The 22,056-nt window shown below is 42.7% G+C and overlaps 1 protein-coding gene across 7 annotated transcripts in view; it reads left to right on the forward strand.

Moving 5' to 3' along the window:
- Positions 1-22,056, forward strand: part of LOC310659704 (transducin-like enhancer protein 4) — a 127,739-nt gene that overhangs the window by 41,309 nt on the left and 64,374 nt on the right. For 5 of the 7 annotated variants that reach the window (XR_014502945.1, XR_014502946.1, XR_014502949.1 and 2 more), the window contains one exon: positions 19,366-19,440. The exons of the other annotated variants lie outside the window; for them this stretch is intronic. Coding sequence is in view for 1 of the 5 variants with exons in the window: in XM_083403428.1 (XP_083259554.1) it covers positions 19,366-19,440 (75 nt within the window). In the remaining 4 variants the exon portion in view is untranslated. The remainder of the gene's footprint in view (positions 1-19,365; positions 19,441-22,056) is intronic. 7 annotated transcript variants of the gene reach the window in all.

The following is a 22,056-nucleotide window of genomic DNA, read 5'->3' on the forward strand; positions in this document are numbered from 1 at the left end:
TAGGTTCTAGTTAGAGGTCATGGTAAGAGGTATTAATAGTCCTACCCTCCATGAATAAACCTAGTCTGTATATATCTAAGTTAGTTCCATCACCATGTTTTTGGAATAGTGAAATTCCATATTTGTGGTTTGCGGCATCAGCAGCTGGAAAGCCTGCATCCTATTCTGCTTTCGTCCTGCTGCAGTAAGCATTAGGATCGGGCCGCTAGTTATATAAAAATGTTTGCCTGTCATTCTGATACATTGGTGTTAAAAAGATGACTCTGTCAAGCTGGCATCTAATAGGATATATTGAAAAATTGCTAGAAAGGCATGATTTGCGCAGCATTCTTGACAATTGGTGTTAAACTTGGCAGAAAAATAAGAGCCATCAACTGCTGATGTACTAGAGAGTAAACAGTAAACAGGCTAATGCAGGTCTCTCCCTCCCCACCATCTGGCCTTGGTTCTTCTTTCTTCAACCTGATTATTAACCAAGGATTAAAAAAAAAAATCTATCTAGGCTTGGAGAGAGAAAATTCGTATTGACTTGGTGAACTAGTTTTCCAAATCTCACGCTTTCTTTGAAATGAAAAATTATGCTTTCCTTATAGGCTGCTGGTAACTTTTTACCTTTGGCTAGTGAGGAAATAAATATGACTCTTAGGCCATGAAAAATATCATATGGCTTAATCATAGATTAATGTTCATTGGGATTTGGGAGGAGAGAGTAGACTCCGTTTGTCCTGGAATAAATAATGGAACCTTTCACATTCCATCCATTCCTTATTTTTGCATTGTTACTTCTCTCGCACTTTTTCTCAGTAATCCTAGGAAAGGCAATCTGGATCTGGGGGACTTCTGTTCACAGCATAATCAGGATGCGCTTATGATTCATATTGCGTGACGGTTCTGTGCATCTTATCATAGCTAGGCTTGACGCCTTTGGGCCCAAAACTCTTTATACGTATTTTGAGTATGGCCAGGGATAGAAATGGAGTGTGACCTAAAAATGAAAGCTACATGGTTATAGTAAGTGTCACACCCTTTTACCCCCCCCAAAGAGAGGTGCCAGTACTGCATACACTTGAGTAGCCCCTGAAAAGAAAGCACTGCCCCACATAGAGCAGAATGAAATGAAATAGCATTGTGCAGTGATTTCCCCACTCTTAAGGCCAGCCCAACTGAGTAGGCCTTACAGCGTTGTTTCACGGGGTTTGGTTTTTGAGTCTATAGCGCTGAGGTGAGAAACTTTGACCCTTCCAGATGTTGATGAATTACAACTCCTATCAGCCCGGCAAGCACCGCCATTGGCCTGGAATCATGGGAGTTACAGTTCTTCAACATCTGGAAGGCCAAAGGTATCCACATGTGCTATAGTGGGAGGAAATTCCGTAACTGGAGTGGAGTAGCCTCACACTTTCTATTCTGATGTCTAAATCTGATGCAAGATGGCACTGTTAAGAGTGTTCTTGGGGACCCCAGAGATTGGAACAAGTACTGCACTGGGTAAGTTCCTCCAACCATGTTAGAAGATGGGTTGCTGCAATGTACAGTAGCAAAATAATATCAGCTTTTTTGGATTCTGAAGACAGTGTATGCTCTGTTACACAGCATGTCGTTGTTACAAACCTAATCTGGTCACGACTTCCATCTCAGGAATCTGGAGATAATTTTTAGAACTGTCTGGGAATTTGCATTCCCAGGGTTTCTTGCAGGAAACCTTGGCTCCTAAAATTGGAAAGTATTTGACATTTGTAGTGCAAATGCCAGTGGCAGGCCTAATACCTGCTTTCAGGTGTGCTATGATACTTACCGTACCTTTCTTTGTGATTGTAGCTTAGATGTTTTCCTTTGAAACACGGTCACAATATTTCCTTCTTCCATTTTCCATATAGCATTCCAGTTCACAAAAGTAGTTTCTCTCTTTATTCACTGGCAGTGCAAATATGGAACTGTCTTTTTTTAAATGGAGTCACTCATTGAAATTACAAATGTGGTTGGGGCAGGCAGATGATCAACAGTATGGAATGAGTTACCCTGCTGCTTGTTTTATCATCTCATTGGTTACATAAGCAGATGTGTAAAGACAAATCCCTGGCACCCTAAACCCTTGTGATTATCCTGTTGGGTTGTAATTTTACAAACAGTGGTTTGTTCTGCTTCTAGTCTTACATATCCTCTTGCCATTTGTATCTGACTAGGGAGCAACAGGATTCCAAAAGAAAAATAATTGTCAGAATTTCCATATAGAGTTTAAGTAGAATGCTAGAAGAAAGGGGAGAGGAGGAGGAGGAGATTTATCTCCTCCCCCCAAAAACCCCAATTATTTCCATTCCTCTGTATCTTACATTGGGGAGGACAGAAGATAGATTAGGATCTATTGTCAGATCAGCATGGGTTTCTAACTCACAGCTGTTCATGAACAGTACAACCTTTCCACCAAAACTAGGCTTCTCACATGAAGAAAGTAACTAGGAGTAGAATTATTTCTTGAGGATTGCAAATTCAGTTCAGTTTTGGTACTGAAAACAATTTCCTGGGCTCAGAACGTATTCAGTGGCACCTTGTTCCTAGCACATGTCTTCTTCACTTGACTCTGGCTTGTAAATATTGGAGTTCTAGTAAAAAAACCCAAAGTAGATCCTAGTGGCCTGAAGTCTGCTCACTCTTGCCATGCACAAAGTAGCACATATGCCAGATGTTGAGGCAGATGTTTCATCTTTAATTTCACTTACCCTGTCTTCTCTTCTCACCACCTTACCATCTGCTTGGCCACAGGAAGCAAGATTTAAAGGCCAGTAGCCACATACTTTCGTTTAAGCAATGCCTTCCCAGAATTGTGCTCATTACAGTGGTACCTCGGGTTAAGTACTTAATTTGTTCCGGAGGTCTGTTCTTAACCTGAAACTTTTCTTAACCTGAAGCACCACTTTAGCTAATGGGGCCTCCTGCTGCCGCCGCGCCACTGGAGCACGATTTCTGTTCTCATCCTGAAGCAAAGTTCTTAACCTGAGGTACTATTTCTGGGTTAGCAGAGTCTGTAACCTGAAGTGTATGTAACCCGAGGTACCACTGTATTGGACAATAATGTTGAAGTGTATCAGATTCTAAGTAGGTCATTTATCTATATCAATATGAGATATTATTTTTATTACACCACATTGGGCCTGTTGTATGGTGGATTACAATTTTTAAAAAGTGGACCTTCATGAATTAAGAGACAAGAATGAAGTTCTCTGGCCCATGACTATAAACTTGGTATCAAAAATAATGAACCATTAAATAGAACTGGCACTGCCACGTGACAGAATAACCCACTGAAAGCGTGATAGGCAGAAATTTCTGTCTGAAAGCCCCAACCCCTTAAAAAGTGTTGCCATTCATTGAGGTGGTATTGAGGGACTATTTGCGCTCTGCTCCAGATAGCAAAATGTTGTGGGCCAGCATTGTATGTGTGTTTTAGGGGGTGGGTCAGGAGTGCCAAATAGTTATAAAAGAGTGGCAGAAGGAGGAGTAAACTCATAAGGGCGAGAGAAAGGATTGGTTAAATGTGGTGCCACACTCAATGTGTGAGTTCTCAGCACAATCATTTAGTTGGTGGAAATACATCCTTGAGAGAGTACTCCACAACTCCAAATTCTATCTACACCAAGGCAACTTGAAGCTAGCACCTGTAATAGTACATAAACATGGTATATTTCGAAGCATTTTCCTATTTTGCTAAAGTCTGAATATTTCCTATTTTACATAATCTATTTCAGCTTTTGTATTGCTATGGAATACCACATTTTTTAATTCAAAAATTGAAAACCGGTCTCTGTAGATTAATCTATTAAAGCTTTAGTAGTTGATTCAGTTACAAGTCAAATTGGCGTTCATTTTGTATGGTGATTTTTTTCAGGGCTGAGAAAAATGATTTTTTAAAATTCGAGTGAGAAGGGAGATTGGGGGATTGATGATAAAAAGAGGGTTTTTAAAAGAAGTGTGACATTACTTGAGAACATTTATAAAAACAGGCAACTTCTGGCTATGTTAGATGGGATATAAATGCAATAAATAATAACAATGACTGGATGCTATTCTTAAAAAAGGGGGGGGGGGAATTTGGGGGTGGCACAAAAAGTCTTTAGCACCATGGCATTATAGCAGGAGATCTACAGGAATACCCTTTAAAAATATCTAAATAATTTTAGAAAATGCAAATTTGGATGGCCATAACATATGTCTTGGGAGCTTGGATGATATAAAATGGCACTATTTACACTATTTACAACCTCAGCTGACAACAATTTAATCAAGTCACCACCATTAAAACATTTAATAGTTTAGGTCATCAGTCTCTTACTTCTGCACCTCAAAGGCTTCCAAATAACTTGACTAAAGTGAGTGGTGGTCTGAGCAGTAACGTCACAGTCAGTGTTACAAGATGGGTGGCTAACCTGGGAGTCTTCAGATGTTGTTGTTGGACTCCCAGCTCCCATCAGCCTCAGCTAGCAAGATCAAGTATCAGGGATGCTGGGAGTTGTAGACCAAATGACATCTATAGGGCTGCAGGTTCCCCATCCCTATAGTAGATAAAGTTGGGTTTGGAGGTGCAAGAATAGAAAGATGTCTGTTTCTACTAAATATCTCATGTTCCCTCAACAATATGATTTGGGTGTTCCATTTTTCCATGTACCATGGTTTGTGCCTGCCATGTCTTATAGTCCTCTTTGACAAGGTAAAGGATTTAAAAATAAAATGTTGGGTTTCTTTGACAAGGTAAAGGATTATTTTTTAAAATGTTGGGTTTCTTTCTGTGTAGCAATAAAGAGTGGAGTTACATGTTCAATTCCTTCACCTTTGTGGAGTTTTGTGGTTGGGGAAATGGGAGAAAACTCAGTACATGCTAAAGTTTTGAAAAATCAAATGCTCTAGCACACACACAAAATGTGATATGAAATAATTGCTATGTTATGTGGGCCACCATATGATTCCAGTACGCTGTCTCCTATGTTGCTTGATATTTTGGCGGGGCAGGCGGACAGGGGGTATACTTCTTAAAAGAAGTAACTTGGTGTGTATGTGCTTATGATTTTCTTTGTCCTTATGTCTCCAAGAAAAAAAAATATATTTTGGATGCCATCAAGTGCACTCTTCCTTATAATTCAATGCAGGAAACCTCCCTGCACATCCGAATCCAAGCAGATTGTCCAACATTATCCAGACCATAATGCGCCAGCAGAGGAAATGAATGAAATCGTGCCTACTAAATGGAGTGCACTGTGGTCCATGAAAGCTGATACCATAATACATTCGTTACTCTGTAAGCTGCCACACATCTCGTTTTTAGTGAACGTAAAGCTCCCTTGTGACTTCTGTGAATAAGACCCACCAAGAGCTGGTGAAAAAGGCAACCTAGTCACTAGCCAATATAACCCAGGGGAAAGAATCCTTTCTGACTCTAGCTACGGTGATCAGTCATCTTGAGCTGTAGAAGAATAATTCATCAGATTTTTTCCATTTTCCATTTTATTGAGAAATAAATCCATTAGAGCAGGCTTCTTCAACCTCGGTCTTCCAGATGTTTTTGGCCTACAACTCCCATGATCCATAGCCAGCAGGACCAGTGGTCAGGGATGATGGGAATTGTAGTCTCAAAACATCTGGAGGGCCAAGGTTGATTGAGGAAGCCTGCATTAGACTCTACAACTTGTATCTAGTTGTGGTGTTACTTTATACTCTGAGACCATGTAGCAAAGAGAGTAGTACGCCCTGACTGGAACAAAAATATCAGAATCCGGAAATATAGCACATATATCAATGCTCATTGTAGGAGATGATGTTGATAAGCGAAGAGTCAAAACTAGGAACCAATTGGAAAGAGCATGGCACTCCCTCTCTGTGGTCCAAACCAATCTACATCCCCTCTTGTTTTCTTTTGTTAAGCTTTTTTTTGGGGGGGGGTAGCATAACAGCGCTGTACAGATCTGAACCTTGGCAAAAGATGGTAGACTTGGAGTAGTCTTCGAGTGCCTGCAACAATCTACCTGATTTCTGAATATGCCTAGGGAATGATTGTTGCAACTGCCTATAATCATACTAGGGCGGGTAGTATCTGTGAACAGGGTGCACTAGAGATCCTGGCAAGTAAGTGCTGCTTTTTCATATCCTGTGCCACTTTACTTCTCAGTGTAAAACAGAAACACCTAAAGAAGTTGTGATTTTTTTTCAGCCATGTGAAGGCATTGACACTTACCGTATTTTGCGCACCATAGGACGCACTGGCCCATAGGACGCACCTAGTTTTTTGGGGGGGAAATAAAGAAAAAATATTTTATTTCCCCCCCCAGGTGCGGGGCTGGAAGAACCAGGTCCGGGAACAGCGGGAAGGCGTGCTCCGCCTCCCCACTGTCCCCCGAGCTTGTGGGGCTGACGATGGGGAGAAGTGCGCTGAGCCCGGGACTGGAGGCAGCTCTGCGCAGCCATCGGGAGCCGGGCAGGACTTCGCTCCCCGCTCCCTATGGCCACGCAGAGCTGTGCTGAGCCCAGAACTGGAGGCAGCTCTGCGCAACCCTCGGAGCCGGTCTCCCGAGGGTTGCGCAGACCTTCTGAAGCCTGCATTTGCCCCATAGGATGCAAACACATTTCCCCTTCATTTTTGGAGAGGAAAAAGTGCGTCCTATAGGGCGAAAAATACGGTATAAATGCTCCAATCTGTATCCTTCCTTTTATGCGCATATGTAAAAAAGAAAGAAAAGGGAAGGCTGGAGAATGTCACCAGTCATGTATTTATTGGGCCTGTGGGGAAAATGAGCAAAATGCAGTGGCTGCATGCACTGATGGCAGTGTTAGAGCCTGATAATCGTGCTAGGTTAACTCATCTGATTGCTTGTTAACTTCGTAAGAAATCAATGGCGTGCGCTAACATGGTTCGATGGAAGAGATCATCGTCTAAGTCACCAGAGATTTCTTACTAAGATTATCATTGTGGTGTGCCACCATTGTCTGAACTATATGCAGGGCACTTTAATCAGCATGCCTAAGAACATTCTGACCTTGCCGTATAAATGATCTCAGCAGCAAACCAGCTAAAGACCGTGGAAACTCTTGCTTCCTTATAATACTTAATATGGCGTATTGCATATTTCTAGTAATCATGGCTATTAAGTGGGATAATCAGTTTGTATATTTATGCAGCGTAGGGTCAGACTAGATGTAATGCTAAGTGCAGGGCTGCCTCTGAAAATGGCAGCCACATAAAGAAACCCAGTTCAACCCTGTTTAGGCATTCTTCCCCCGGTGTAATCATGGTGGTGTGTGTGTCAGAGCAGGGTGTGCTCTCTAGCCCCATTCTTCCTTTCTATTGCATTAACATTACTGCTCCTGCAGTCCTTTGCATTGGGGGCTGGACTTATGCAGCAATTATGTAGGAGATCCCCACACGATTTAGAGCCCTAGGACAGGCATAGGCAAACTCGGCCCTCCAGATGTTTTGGGACTACAACTCCCATCATCCCTGACCACTGGGCCTGCTAGCTAGGGATGATGGGAGTCCCAAAACGTCTGGAGGGCCGGGTTTGCCTGTGCCTGCCCTAGGATATCATGAGGCAAAACCCGTCCCTGGTTCAGAAGTAAAACCCCAGCTTCTCACATGGGAGTGAGTCGTGGGAGTGGTGTAGCCATAGAGGGAATGGGGGCAGGTTTGGGGTGGGGCTTAAACTAGACACTCTCTGTGCCACCCCCAGCCCCCATGTGAGTCCATCTGCTCTTCACTGCTGAGGCTCGCCCGTCAAGGAGAGAACTGGTCAGCAAGCAGATTGTAGCAACCGTTGCTCGTTTTCCTCAGGACTATCACCACTCTCGTCTTCATCTCTTCTGAGCTGGCCAGTAGTTGGGTGGGCAACAGTGGAGAAAAGCAGCAGCAGGTCTGGGGTGGCAGTGGGTCTGGGGCCAGTGCCCATGCCAGCCCTTGACACATGTCAGGGGTTGGGTTAGGATGTGGGCTGCCTAATTCCTGCTCTGCTACAAAGCATGCTGGGTATTTTCATTCTCTTTTCCCTACCTAACCCATCTGTCAGTATTGTGACAAGAGTCTCTTCTGAGATGACCTTCCAGTTGTTAAAGGTAAAGGTAAAGGTACCCCTGCCCGTACGGGCCAGTCTTGAGAGACTCTAGGGTTGTGCGCCCATCTCACTCAAGAGGCCAGGGGCCAGCGCTGTCCGGAGACACTTCCGGGTCACGTGGCCAGCGTGACATCGCTGCTCTGGCGAGCCAGAGCTGCACACGGAAATGCCTTTTACCTTCCCGCTAGTAAGCGGTCCCTATTTATCTACTTGCACCCGGGAGTGCTTTCGAACTGCTAGGTTGGCAGGCGCTGGGACCGAACAACAGGAGCGCACTCCACCGCAGGGATTCGAACCGCCGACCTTTCGATCGGCAAGCCCTAGGCGCTGAGGCTTTTACCCACAGCGCCACCCACGCCCCATTGTTGTTGTTATTGGACTCCTATTCCCACTATCCCTGGCCACAACATGCAGGCCACTGTGTTGATTATATCTGCACTCGCTGGATCATCACCTTGCCGTGGTGAGTGGGCTTACATGTTCCTATGACCCTTGTGACTGAAGCTGTCAGGAGTCTCGTACTCCAAGCAGGGTCACCCAAGGCGGTAAGGTCAAAGGGGAGGATCTAGACAAAGAATGACCCAAAAAGTCTTCAGCGGCAGAACAGGCGGAAGATTACTTAAGTAGTTATAACTTTGCAGCTAAAATGTATGAAAAAAGCAATTGTGTGTTTGCAGGAAGCTATGACATAATAACTCCTTGCTTGCTTCTTGTGCAATGTGTGAAATGGCCCCAATACTGAAAGACTTAGTTCCTTAGTTTACTGGTTGACCCATTTTATTTTCTGAGTATGTTTCTCAAAGGCTTGGACAAATGAACTAAGTTTCCTCATAATGTATGCTCATTCTAGCACCGTCCAGTGCTAATGGCATAGTACTCCATTGGCACATGATAGATGGAGCAATATAACTTTGATCTATTGCTTTCCTGGAGCAGGAGGAGGGTGACCGTGCTATTCTACAGATTTTGACTTTAAATTTAAAAAGTGCTGAGTTTTAGAAGATGGTAAAATATGTTTACAAGATGACCCAAGGACTTGGTGCGGGGAGATTGGTGTTGCTCCACATTTGAGGTGTCACAGGCATTCTTCAGTAGACGTCAGTGAATCTTGTTCAACTATTAAAATGCAACTCTAGCAGTAACCATGCAACTCTGGGGGTGAGGAGTAAGTTTCCCAGTCACTAAACACTGAGTGCTTGAAAAATGTGATATCCACTTTATAGAAGTTCTGCCTTGAGGAACAACAAATGTACATTTGTTACTCCGTACATTAGTACACTGCAAACTGATTTATTTGGGAGGACCCTCAGTCTTCTTCTATTTCCCCACTTTCTTTTTCCCTTTATTTTCCACCTCTGCTCATGTTTTCTTATCAATAGAAGAACAATATGGTACGTGAACTATCCATTTCCCTCCTGATAAAGGAAATGCATGCTGCTGCTTTTATTGAGGCATATGGAAATCCTGGAGACTTTGCATTCAGAACATTTGTGCTGTGTTCCTTTGCCAACCGTAACCTTCAAATGTGACTTACTGTCAATTTCCATGGGACTAGCATCTTCTGTCTGGGAAATGGTCATCATTATTGTCTTTGAGACACTCATAGAGGTGAATGAGCATCATAAGCACTGATGAGCAAAGGCTAGTATTTGACTTGTACATTAATTTGTTGATGCCAGAAGGTCTCTGTTTCATGCTACACTCCCTCTGTGCACAATTCTGTTCCACAGTGATTCTGCACCAGTGATTTTTCTTTTCATCAATAATCTCAGTAGAAAAATATTTTCTGAAAATTGTGTCCTAATGGTAATGTTATTGCAATTAGTTGACCTATGATGCAAATAGGGTAAAACTACTTGTTTAGCTTGCAGAACATATAATAGGTCCTAGAACAGACAATTCAACGGTAAGTCTGTGAGCTCTTAGAAAAGGATGCTGACATTACTAAGACTCAGCATAGGTTTTTTTTTTAAAAAAAGTTATGTCAGCTGACACTAATTTCTTTCTTTTTTGATGGAGTACAAGCTTGGTGGATCAGGGGAATGCTGTGGAAATAGTGTATCTTGATTTCAGTAAGGCTTTTGACAAAGTCCTCCATGATATTCTTGTAAGGAAGCTGGTAAAATGTGGGTTGGACAAGGTAACTGTTAGGTGGCTTTGTAAGTGGTTGACTGACAGAACCCAAAGAGTACTCATTAATGATTCCTCATCATCCTGGGGAAAAGCATCAAGTGGGGTGCTGCAGGATTCTGCCCTGGGCCCGTTGTTGTTCAACATATAAAGGACTTGGATGAAGGAATTGAAGGGATGCTCATCAAATTAGCAGATGACATCAAACTGGGAGGGGTTACTAATGCTGTAGAAGACAGAATCAGAATTCAAAATGACATTAACAGATTGGAGAACTGGGGCCAAGCTAACAAAATGAATTTCAATCGGGACAAATGTAAGGTTCTGCACTTAGGCAGGAAGAACCAGATGCACAAATATAGGATGGGGGACACCTGGCTTACTAGGAGTACAAGTGCAAAGGATCTAGGGGTCTTGGTGGGCCACAAGTTTAACATGAGTCAATAGTGGGATGCAGCAGCCAAAAAAATAGCTAATGCTATTCTGTGCTGCATCAACAGAAGTCTAGTGTCTGGATCAAGGGAAGTAATAGTCTCACTCTATTCTGCCTTGGTCATGCCACACATGGAATAATGTGTCCAGTTCTGGGCATCACAACTTAAGAAGGGTGTTGACAAGCTGGAAGGTGTGCAGAGGAGGGCAACCAAGATGATCAAGCGTCAGAAACTAGACCCGAGGAGGGCGTGAAGGATATGGGTATGTTTAGCCTGGAAAAGCAGAGACTGGGAGGAAATATGATAGCCATCTTCAAATACCTAAAGGGCTGTCACACAGAGGGGGAACAAGCTTGTTTTCTCCTGCTCTACAGGGTAGGACCTGAACCAGTGGCTTCAAGTTACAAGAAAGGACATTTCAACTAAAGATACTGTCAGAAAGTTTTTCTGCAAGAGCTGTTTGATGCTGGAACAGTCTCCCTCTGGAGGTTGCGGACTCTCCTTCCTTGGAGGCATTTAAGCAGAGGTTGGATGCCTATATGCCATGGATGCTTTAGCTGAGATTCCTGCATTTCAGGGGGTTGGACTAGATGACCCTTAGGATCCCTTCCAACTCTACAATTTTATGGTAAAGAAAATGGGCGATTCAGCAATTTCTTACTGAACCATTAGTAAGATATACTAGATATTTCTCAAAAGAATGATCTGAACAATGGGCTATTTATGGGCTTGCCATACGTCAGGAAAATTCTGGTTTTCGGGTGTAAACATGGATTTGGGGGAATTTTGCCAAATCAGCAAAATGTCAGGGGAAACCTGGATGTATGGCAACACAATGGTAAAAGGAGTGGAAATAGCTCCAAAAGCTTAAAAAAAGCTCAACAATTTGGGTGGGTTTCTTTAAGAAAAGCAATTCTACTGTTTGAAATATGGCAACCCTAATGTGCACTAAAAACAACTATATACTACCCTTCTTCCTACTTAGGATTTTCAGATGGTGTATAGCCAATTACAGAACTCACCCTGTTCCAAAGCCCACAACATCCATTATTTCTTAGACTACAACATCCATTATTTCTTACCATTGTTCAGGTTGGCTGGACTGATGGAAGTTGGACTCCACACTGGCCACTCCTGCTATGATGCAATAGAATGAAATATATTCCCAGTAAACTTGGGTTAACAAAGTGGATTATAGGAAGTAATATCTACACAGATTTTATTTATGATGCCTGTTCTACACACTCATACAGAAATTGCCTCCGCTATCCCCCACCGGTCATCTGCACCAGTATTAACTATGCTCTCTTTTACTACCCAACCTGAATTACTCGAGCTTGTAGTTTTTGCCTGAATCTATTTAAAACTTTACTCGCTATCTTGAGACATCTGCTGAACCCGTGTGTGTTTGTGTGTGAATGTGTTTCCCTCTAAGGAAATGGTGCTGTGATAGTACATTACACCATGGAAGAAGCCGTGGGTATTTTACGTAGCAGTAGATTATGGAGATGCTTCAAGAAAACTCTGGCTCTCACCCAGTTTTGAATACAATGTCTTTGCTTTCTTTGTCCGGTCCTTTATAATGGCTAAAAAGCCTCTTACTGTAGTTAAGACCTGCTCTTCCCACCCACCCCTCCTCCCCAGTTCCCATCAATCTAAAGGCAATCCTCCAGTTCTTAAATCTCTTTTCAGTTTGTACTACTAAGAGAGTTTTTAATGCTCTGCTAGTGCTCTGTGGGGTGGCACTGACTTTTTTTTTTTTGGTTAAACCTACTTTTCTAAATCTTTTAAAAGTAAATGTTATCTCCAGAGCATTTGCAAATTCAGACTCTGTGCCCACCCTAAAGAGGATTAACTGAAATAAAGATACATTTAACAGCAAAAGAATATCTGGATGCCCCCCCCCCTTATCTCTTTTTTTTTTTACTAGGAAGGAGTGTGCACAGAAACATGTATTAATGCCTTGGAGTAAATGTTTAATATTGAAGCACTCCATTCCTTTCTTATGCTTTCTGGGCAGAATAGCAAATGGAAATTATTTGAAAAGAGGATTTTTAAAGGCTTCACGGCTCTTCTCAGATGTTGGGAAATAAAATAGGCCTGACCTACATTAGCAAAAAAACAATTTGGATGGTGTTGATAATGGCGTCACATGGAGCTTCCTTTTGTCTGATGCACTGATTACTGATGAGCATGATCATATTAGAGTAATATATTGTATCCCCCCCCCCAAAAAAATACTTAAGTTGTTGTTTTTGTAGAACCAGACAGAATCCCTTCACTTTGTACTTCACTCTGAATGATGGAGTGAATTGCCATACTCTTATGTTAGTCTGCATTTAAAGGTATTAGCTGGCTTCAGAAACTTTAGTCGTGTGTGTGAGAGTGATTTTATTAAGAAGGAAGTTTTAAAAACGTATTCTCTTGAGCTCATTCATGTGTAATCCAACTATAGCACTTACAACAAGGAATCTAAAGCATCTGAGCGCCTTCACAGGAGGCACCTTTGGTGAAGTGGTGGCATCCTTCTGGTTTGTGTTCAATCAAGAACCTTCCTTGCCTGGTGACCACCAGAGATTTTGAACTCTAGCACGGTCAGTGGTCAGGGATGATGGGAGTTGCAGTCCAGCAACAACTGGAAGGCTGCGGACTTCCATATTAGCAACTTTTAAGCTGATCAAATCCAAACTTCATTGGTTGTGGCCTTTATTTGTCAGCTTAAAACTTCTAGAAAGAAACCACTAGCAGCAAGTTGCTATCTCAACAAGAACCTCCCAGTAGAGATTGACGCAAATACTTCTTTCAGCATCTTTGTCTGTTTTGGTGTTCTTTGGGCACACACCTTATTAATTATTTTGTTTTTCAGACTTCCTGTCTTTCCTTCTGGTGAATTTGGGTTTGATTTATCAGAGTTTATGCTCTTTGTTCTTAGGGACAAAACTTCCATTTCTTAAAGTTATATGTCTTGCATTATGTAGCCTCCTTGACTCACATACAGTCTGTGATAGACACTGTATTTAAGCCTCTATTACAAATGTATGTGTATGTTTTGAAAATTAGGCTTCATGCTTGTTGAAGGTATGTGACCTTCTGGCTTCATTCTTCAACTTCCCTTTTCACTCTTTTGCAAAATATGATGCTGAAAAAGCATATTTGGGGTATATTTTTTTTTGGGGGGGGAGGGGTTGGAGTAATTTTCCACTTAAACATATTTCATTTTCAATGTTATGGTCACTGTTTCTAAGTAGCTCAACATTGTTTGTCTTGAATCAGTTCCTTGGCACCACTGGTGATTAAATCAACAGTCGTCTCTTTCCTTGTAGACTTATAAATAACTACATCAGGGAAATTTGTCTAGTTCTGTAAGCCCCGAAATTACATTTTACCCTCATATATTTATGGCATTCATTATTATATTTTCTACCTTCTTCCACCTTCCTGATGCCTCCTCGCATTTCAAGATCACCATCAGAATTTTGGTCAGGTAGCATAATATGTGAGTCATAATATGTACGCCTGCTTCTTGGGAGAAAAGCAATGACAAACCTAGACAGCATCTTAAAAAGTAGAGACATCACCTTGCCACCAAAGGTCCGTATAGTAAAAGCTATGGTTTTCCCAGTAGTGATGTATGGAAGTGAGAGCTGGACCATAAAGAAGGCTGATCGCCGAAGAATGGATGCTTTTGAATCATGGTCTGGAGGAGACTCTTGAGAGTCCCATGGACTGCAAGAAGATCAAACCTCTCCATTCTTAAGGAAATCAGCCCTGAGTGCTCACTGGAAGGACAGATCGTGAAGCTGAGGCTCCTCATGAGAAGAGAAGACTCCCTGGAAAAGACCCTGATGTTGGGAAAAATGGAGGGCACAAGGAGAAGGGGATGACAGAGGATGAGATGGTTGGATGGTGTTCTTGAAGCTACCAACATGAGTTTGATCAAACTGTGGGAGGCAGTGGAAGACAGAAGTGCCTGGCATGCTCTGGTCCATGGGGTCACAAAGAGTCGGACACGACTAAACGACTAAACAACAACAAAGCATAATATGTCCCTAATACTGTATTGCTTTTTTTGGCATGAACTTCTACCGAACTTCTACCGAAGAGCTGGGACTGTGTGCTTCCTTTGACATAGCGGTACTCCAATATGACCCACAGATTTTGTATCCAGGGATAACAGTATCCTATTGATTTTTTTCTGCTCTTCTAGGGTACTGATTCTGTTATCTCCCCCCCCCCCACTCCAGCTTGTCCACATTTGATAATTACTTAGCTGTTAATCCATTTCCTCCACCACCACCATTTCAAATTAGGCTGGAGAAGTCCACAACCACACGTATTTGAATCTGTACTTGAGGAGCAACTTTGGTCTTTCATGTTCATCCCAGCAAGTGATCCCTGTTGTGTTTGTCGCCTCCTTCTGTTTTGTTGATTCTATTATGCCAATTAAGTATGCATAGGGCATGCACTCAAATAGCTGAAGGCGTGCATGAGCACACACATAGATCACCCTGGAGAGCTGCTGCCACCACAGTAGGCAGTAGTGAGTTAGATGGCGCCAATGACTTTAGGCAGCTTTCAGAGTGCCCTTCTTTTGCAGCTCAGAGCCCGGAGTTGGGAGCAGGGAGGCAAGTCAAAAGTCAAAACCAATCCCAGGTTTAACCAACATTTTGGACTGGGGAGAAGGTGGGGTTCACTCCCTATCCTCTGTGAAACTCTTGGTCCCCTGGTGAGTGTGAGTAAGATCAGGCATTGGTAATCAGACCCTGGTAATCCTGGTCTACTTTCCCCAGAAGTTGGTTTAGATGCTACACATACAGCCTTTGTGATCTTGGGTGCCAGCAGTTGGTTCCATTATAGTTCATTCAGGTAAAAAGGCAAAGTTGGAAAAGATGAAACTCAGTGAAGAAAGAAATTAAGGCCCCACTGCATACCTGGGGGGAAAGTAGTTGAGTGGGGAAGAGGACTGGGGTGGGGAATGATCAGGGTCTAAGAAGGACATGGGGAAGAATTCTAATAGTTGTGAAGAAAGAAAAGAACGAAGAAGAAAATGGCAGAGGGGAGAAGAAGGATTCCAGGATTAAGAAAGGGATGGGGAATGTGAAGAGGTGCATTGATGTGAAAGGAAGGGAACAGGAATAAATTATGAAATGAAGGAAGGCTAAAAGTTGGAAGAACAAAAGAAGAGGAGGAGGGTTAATTTTGACCATTCCCAGCCCACCAGCATTCTCCCTTTGAGGATGTGAGGGCGATCTGGCTGCGACATCTGTCACCCCATTGATCGCCAGGGTTGATTCGACTGATCTGGCTGGCTAGGCGGGTGTCCCCTTCCTCCCTCACCGCTCCATGTGCGTCCCTCCCGAAGCTGCGTGCTCGGTGGAAGAGGACGACCATCCCAGATAGAAGGAGTGTACCGTTCTTCGGTCAAGGGTATACGATAGCAGCGCTCCCCTGCTAGAACCTCCAAACAAGGTCAGCATTCTCCCTTTGAGGCACCACCATATTCTTAGATGCCCCAGGTCATCACTTGGATCATCATCATCATCATCATCATCAAGTTGTTGGAGCCAAACTTAGCAGCTGCTGCTCACAGGACTCAGCTGGTTTATGAGTGACTTGAGGAGGGAAAGGAGGAGACTGTGACCAGCCTCTCTGCTTTTCCTGCTAATCCACCTTCACCTTAGGGAATAGAGTAAGCCAAGTGGCTGCGAGAGTCGGGGGCGGGGGAGGAACAAAACAGAGAACAAGGGGAGGCAATAGCCAAGTCCTGTGTTAGAAGAAGTTTAAGGTCTTATATATATATATATATATAATAAATGTTCATAAATGTACCAAACACATACAAATATGTAAACCACATGTCTGAAACCCATAGAAAAGTCCTGAAACCATTTTCTCTCTCCCAAAATGACCTCAAATATTTCTCTGCAAGGTCTAAGGAAATGGGAAATCTCCCCATTGTCTCTGTGCTCACAAATCCTGCCTTAACGGCACATTTAAGGTGTGAATAGGGTGAGCCTGTGACCTGGATTCAGGAATTAAATAGTTATAATAACAAAAGAGTGGCCAAAACCCAGATAAAGGTAAATGGCAGACAGGAGATAAACAACACACTCAGATTTCTGTTGTAGACTGCCTTTTCTGTGATGTAGGTATGATGTATCTGGGGGGTGGTCTTGGGCTACACCCCTTCTGTGATGTATGTATGATGTTTCTGGGGGTGGTCTTAGACTCCAGGGCGGGCAGTTTAAAATGTCTATATAAGGGTGGACACACCTTTGTTCTGGGTCCCTCCCCACCCCCCTGTGTTGAGGGGGAGCACCCTTTTGCCACAGCTTTAATAAAGATCAGGCTTACTAGCTGCTTTGCTTCTCAATATTCTCTGGTTGGTCTCTGTTATTTTCTCCTACAACCTACAAAAGGACTCTGTATGGGCTCTTGGGTACCCCATAAGGGAAAAGGAGCAGTTTTTTCTCATAGCACCTGCAAACAGCAGCACACAAGAAGCATTGCCAGCAAACCTGGTGCCAGTCACCAGGTCCAGTTTTAAAACAACTCCTGATTTGGATTTTTGCAGCCCTCTGTTTTCCTGTTTTGCACTCGTTGCACAAAGCTCTTCATGTTTGTGGTTGGTTTCCCCTTTTCTTTTAAAGCAGCTGAATGCTCAGCAACCCTAGTAAGAATTCTCTCTGTGCACAGAAGCAACAGACAGCCCTGTGCGTGGCAGTTTTGAGTATGTTTATACTTCTTTGGTGGTGGTAGTATGATGCTGGTGTCCTCCATCATTATGTCTAGAGCTGTGGTTTTCAGCTGGGGGGGCCTTGAATGGTGGTCAGGGATGCCACGGGCAGCACCAGCCTCCTTCCTTCCTTCCTTCCTTCCTTCCTTCCTTCCTTCCTTCCTTCCTTCCTTCCTTCCCTTCCTCCTCTGATGTCCTCCCACGTCTCTGTCTCCAGAGGTTTGTGCAGCTGTTTGTTGCAGTGGGCCTAGCTACAAGCTCTCCAGGCGAATGGTGCCTCTGGGCTCAGTCAGGGGGTGCTGGTTGCCAGGAGCTGAGGTGGCCTCAGAGTAAGCAAGCAAGTGAGGGAGGGAGCCCAAGGGGAGAGGAGAGGAGGCTGAGGGAACCCTCCACAAGGGAAGGTGTCCGAAAAGGGGTGAGAGGCTGCCAGCTTGGCAGGGAAGGGGCGACATAACTGAGCTCCTGAGACTCGGGAGTGCGTTTCCTCGCAGGGGAGCCACAGAAAGAATGTAGTTGGTCAAGGGAGCCGTGGACTCAAAAAGGTTGAAAACCTCTGGTCTAGAGTAAGGAAAACCTTGATTCTTGCATCGATTCACCAACAGTCTATTTGGCAATTCATTGCTCAGAGTTCCTACAGTTAGAGTATCCTGCCCTTTATCTTTCCTCAGAGCTCCATCTTACTTATTGGAGTGTCGTTTCCCCTAAACGGAAAAACTTTGTGGCGCTCCAGTCTAGAACATTTTTGATTCCATTTTGTGCACCACTCTGCTTTTCTAGAGGGCAAGCAAATTTCAAACCTGCTGAGCTGAACAGCATTGAGACTTTAACAATATGTTCAGTCTACCTGATCTTTATGAAACTAATTGCATTGAAACTACCATGGCTCTAAGCCAAGGGCTGCTGAGAATTATGGTTCTTTGGGAGGGGCCAGAGATATCTTTAAAAAAAAACAAAAAACATTTCAGCAACCTCACCCCAAACTACCCATTTTTGACTTCTTGGAGGCTCAGGGGAGTCATGGTAGTTAAAGCTGTGTGATGATATACCACAGGTAAGACAGCCTATCTCAGTTCAAGCCTCAGACATTTACTGGTATCTGAGAGTTTCATGATGGCTTTTTTTCGTAGTGTAAGCATGTTTAGAATCTCAGCCTTAGCCTTAATCACGGCTCTGGTGATCGAAACAGCCAAAGGCTTTCACGTTTTGATTGAAATATGAACAAAGATTCGACATGTATTTTTCCCTATAGCAAAGCTTCTTTAAAATGTGCCAACGCCTGTGTCTTCTGTCTCCAGACTTGTAATCCTAAATTAGCTAGCTTGTCTTTGCCTTGTTTACATACAGATGAAAGGCCAGGGTGTTTAAGCTTGCTCTCTCGCTCTCCTCCTCTCTTCCCCTATCCTCTCTTTCTCTCTCATTTAATTGCGTCAAGTCTGGATTAACCCCTTTATTGGAATAAATAAATTTAAAGCTGAAGCAAGTTAAGGGATATATTTATATCAAAGTAAGCAGTCAAGTGCACAAGTCAGAGAGAATTAGAACTAACGTTTGCTTTTCTGACAAGGAAATAGCGTGGCTAGTGGGTGGGTGCCTTGTTTTTCAAATGCATCACTTTGTTCACTACATTTTGCTGCCTTATTCCTAGAGAGCGATTCTTGAGGACAGCACTGTCCTCTTAAGTCAAAGATTGGTATGCTGCTGTTGCCCATTTGGAGCAGAGAGTTCTCTCTCTGGGCAGAGAGATGAAAGCTGAATTCCAGTTAATTACTTGGTCTGGATAAAATAAACCCTCACCTCGAGCTATCTTACAAATCCACCCAGAATTCTTGCTCTGTAAGGCACATATTATTTCAGGCCTGCATGCAATCTAAAAGAGGGTGTTTTTTTTAAAGCTTATTTTTAAAGGAGAGAAGGAAATTCTGTGCTTAATTCACTAGAAAGCAAATAATTTTATTCTGTTTCTGATCTTCATTTGTAGCACCAGCAACAAGTGGTGCAAGCTGTGGAACGTGCCAAACAAGTGACCATGGCAGAACTGAACGCAATCATTGGGGTATGTCGTCTTTCCATTTTAGCTTTCATAGTCTTTTTTGAAATTAGTTCACTTTCTTTCTTTTTTCCTCCAAACTCTGCTTTTTGTTGTGAAGTTTAGTTCTCTCAGCTGGTCAGAAATAAATTGGACAGCACTGGATCCAAGCACTGGTTAATCTGTGCTTCTACAAATTGGTCAAGCTGTCCCTTTGTTGCAGCCCACCTAACAATATATACATATACGCTGTGCTTTTGAAACTCCGTAACAAGCCAGCTGGTAAACAAAAGAATTCTACTGACCATGTAGCTATTTCTCATTTTCATTTTTCCAACTCATTTCTTTTTAAATGTGCAGAAGCTCAAAAGACTGACAACCAAATTGACAGAAGACGCTCCTGTCTAGTGGAGAGCTTTGCCAGCCTTATATTTTAAGATCTTTCAGCCCCTCATTTACTCACTGGAAGTATCTACGGGCATCAAGATGTAATGTGTGAATTGAGACATCTGCTGTAGCAAGTTCCACAATCTGAAATGTACTTCTTTTGAGGATGTGGAAGCTGCCATCGTAGAAGAACAAGTAGGATAATGCAGAAGGTGTAGGATTTGCAGTGCAGTGGTACCTCGGAAGTCGAACGGAATCCGTTCTAGAATTTCGTTCGACTTCCAAAACATTCGGAAACCAAGGCACGGCTTCTGATTGGCTGCAGGAAGCTCCTGCAGCCAATTGGAAGCCACGTCGGACGTTTGGGTTCCAAAGAATGTTTGCAAACCGGAACACTCACTTCTGGGTTTGCGGCATTCAGGAGCCAAAACGTTTGACTCGCAAGGCATTTGGGATCCAAGGTACGACTGTAGTTTTTATCTCATGTGCTCCTGCAAAGCATGCATTTGGTTTTACTTATTTTTCAAAATTGTAACCCACCTCTCAAGCAGGCCAGAGTTCTCAAGGTGGTTGTAAAGAAATAGTGGGAAAAGGTTGTGTCTGTTTTTAAGTCATATCATTTACAAATTAAAAATTAATATCTAAAATATTAGTAAACATTCATTAAACATTAAATAAAATATAATAAAACAACAAGAAGTCATCAGCCACAGGAAATGGGTATTTTCAAAATTGACCATCAGATCTGATTATTTTCTGAATGCACGTTTCATTGCTTAGGGTGGAGAATGGCTTCTGTGCATGAAGGAGGAGGCTAAAGGAACATCTGTGCAAACCTCAAGATGCATTTCAAAGCTATCCAAATATGATCAGTAAACTGCACACTGATTGTGTCTTGACTTTGCATAGTGTACACCCTTTGACCTTTTTTTGCTTGTTTTTCGCACCTCTTTTTAAAACACCTCTAGAAGAAATGGTGCGATTGAATCCTGGAAACAAAGCGCCCCCCCCCCCCACATGTGCCCTATTTTAGTTAGACAACTAAAAGGGCTACTTTGGCTGGTCAGCCATTATACCAGAGTAGAGCACCTTGTTTTCTCATGTTGCTTTTATTCCTTTTAACAATTCCAGCATGCCTTTGGGGCCTCTTTGCAAATATCATTCAGGTTGTTTTGACCTGAGATAATTGTATTTTGTAGCAAGGACTCAAAGTGCCACACACAGGGTTCTGTGTCCACACCTAGGAGATTTTCCCCACCCAGCCCCTTGTACTCCAAAGAGCTCGAGGTTGATATTTTAGATCAAATTCAGTGTGGCACAAGAAGCAAAATCTGCTCATATGGAATCGCTTTCCACTTTTACTAGTTCCTTTGTTTGTAGCTAATTCCAAGTCTCTGCCATCCCAAATACATAGCATAGTTTTATGGAAAGCCATAAGTCATATTCCAAGGCAAAGGTGGGGTGTTGGGGTTTTTTGCAGAATTATCTAGGAATAAGGGATTGGGTAATATGACTCGTAGTGGCCATCTATCATTACATTTCAGTTGGCTTTTTACTTTCTTGAGAACCGGTGGGATCCTCATTGGCATTAACTGGGACAAGATTTTGTCCCAGTAAATTTAATATGAAATATGAAATGCTGCCTCCTGAATTTCAAACATTGGGCACACAGTAGCAACATTTAATGGGCTCCCTTTAAACAAAGGAGGAGGAGGAGAAAACTTTCTATGATTCACTTCTAAAGGCTGATAAAACAGTTGGTTGTTCAGAAGTACCATATAAAATAAAGGTGAGGAAAAATCACTAATAGCCCCATGATTCACATCTGTAATTATTCAGTTAGTTCAAGCAATTGTTTAAGTTATTCTAATGAAGACCTTAACCGTGTGCCTCTCCTTTCTCTGCCCACTCGCAAATGCTTTTTTCCCTTTTGTGTATAGAATATACATAAAAGTCTCCCTTTAAAAATGCACTGTATCAAACACGCTTTGAAATGCTAATTATTCCATTTACTTTCATTAAAATTCAAATTGCTGAGTGAAGATGTGGATAAGGGTTGCGGAATAATCAATCTGTAGTGAAGATATTCCTTCATTTATGCTTCTATCTTTTAACAAGGAAGTAGGGGCACTCTGATCCTGCCTGACAGTAGTGTAGAGCGTGGTCTGATTGTAGCTTGTTTTTCTTAATAGGCTATTTTGAGTGTTCTTTCCTATCCCTCTGACCACAAGAAAATACCAGCAGTCAATTAAAAAA

This window comes from Podarcis tiliguerta (genome assembly GCF_965153285.1).
Source record: "Podarcis tiliguerta genome assembly, chromosome: 11".
Taxonomy (NCBI): domain Eukaryota; kingdom Metazoa; phylum Chordata; class Lepidosauria; order Squamata; family Lacertidae; genus Podarcis; species Podarcis tiliguerta.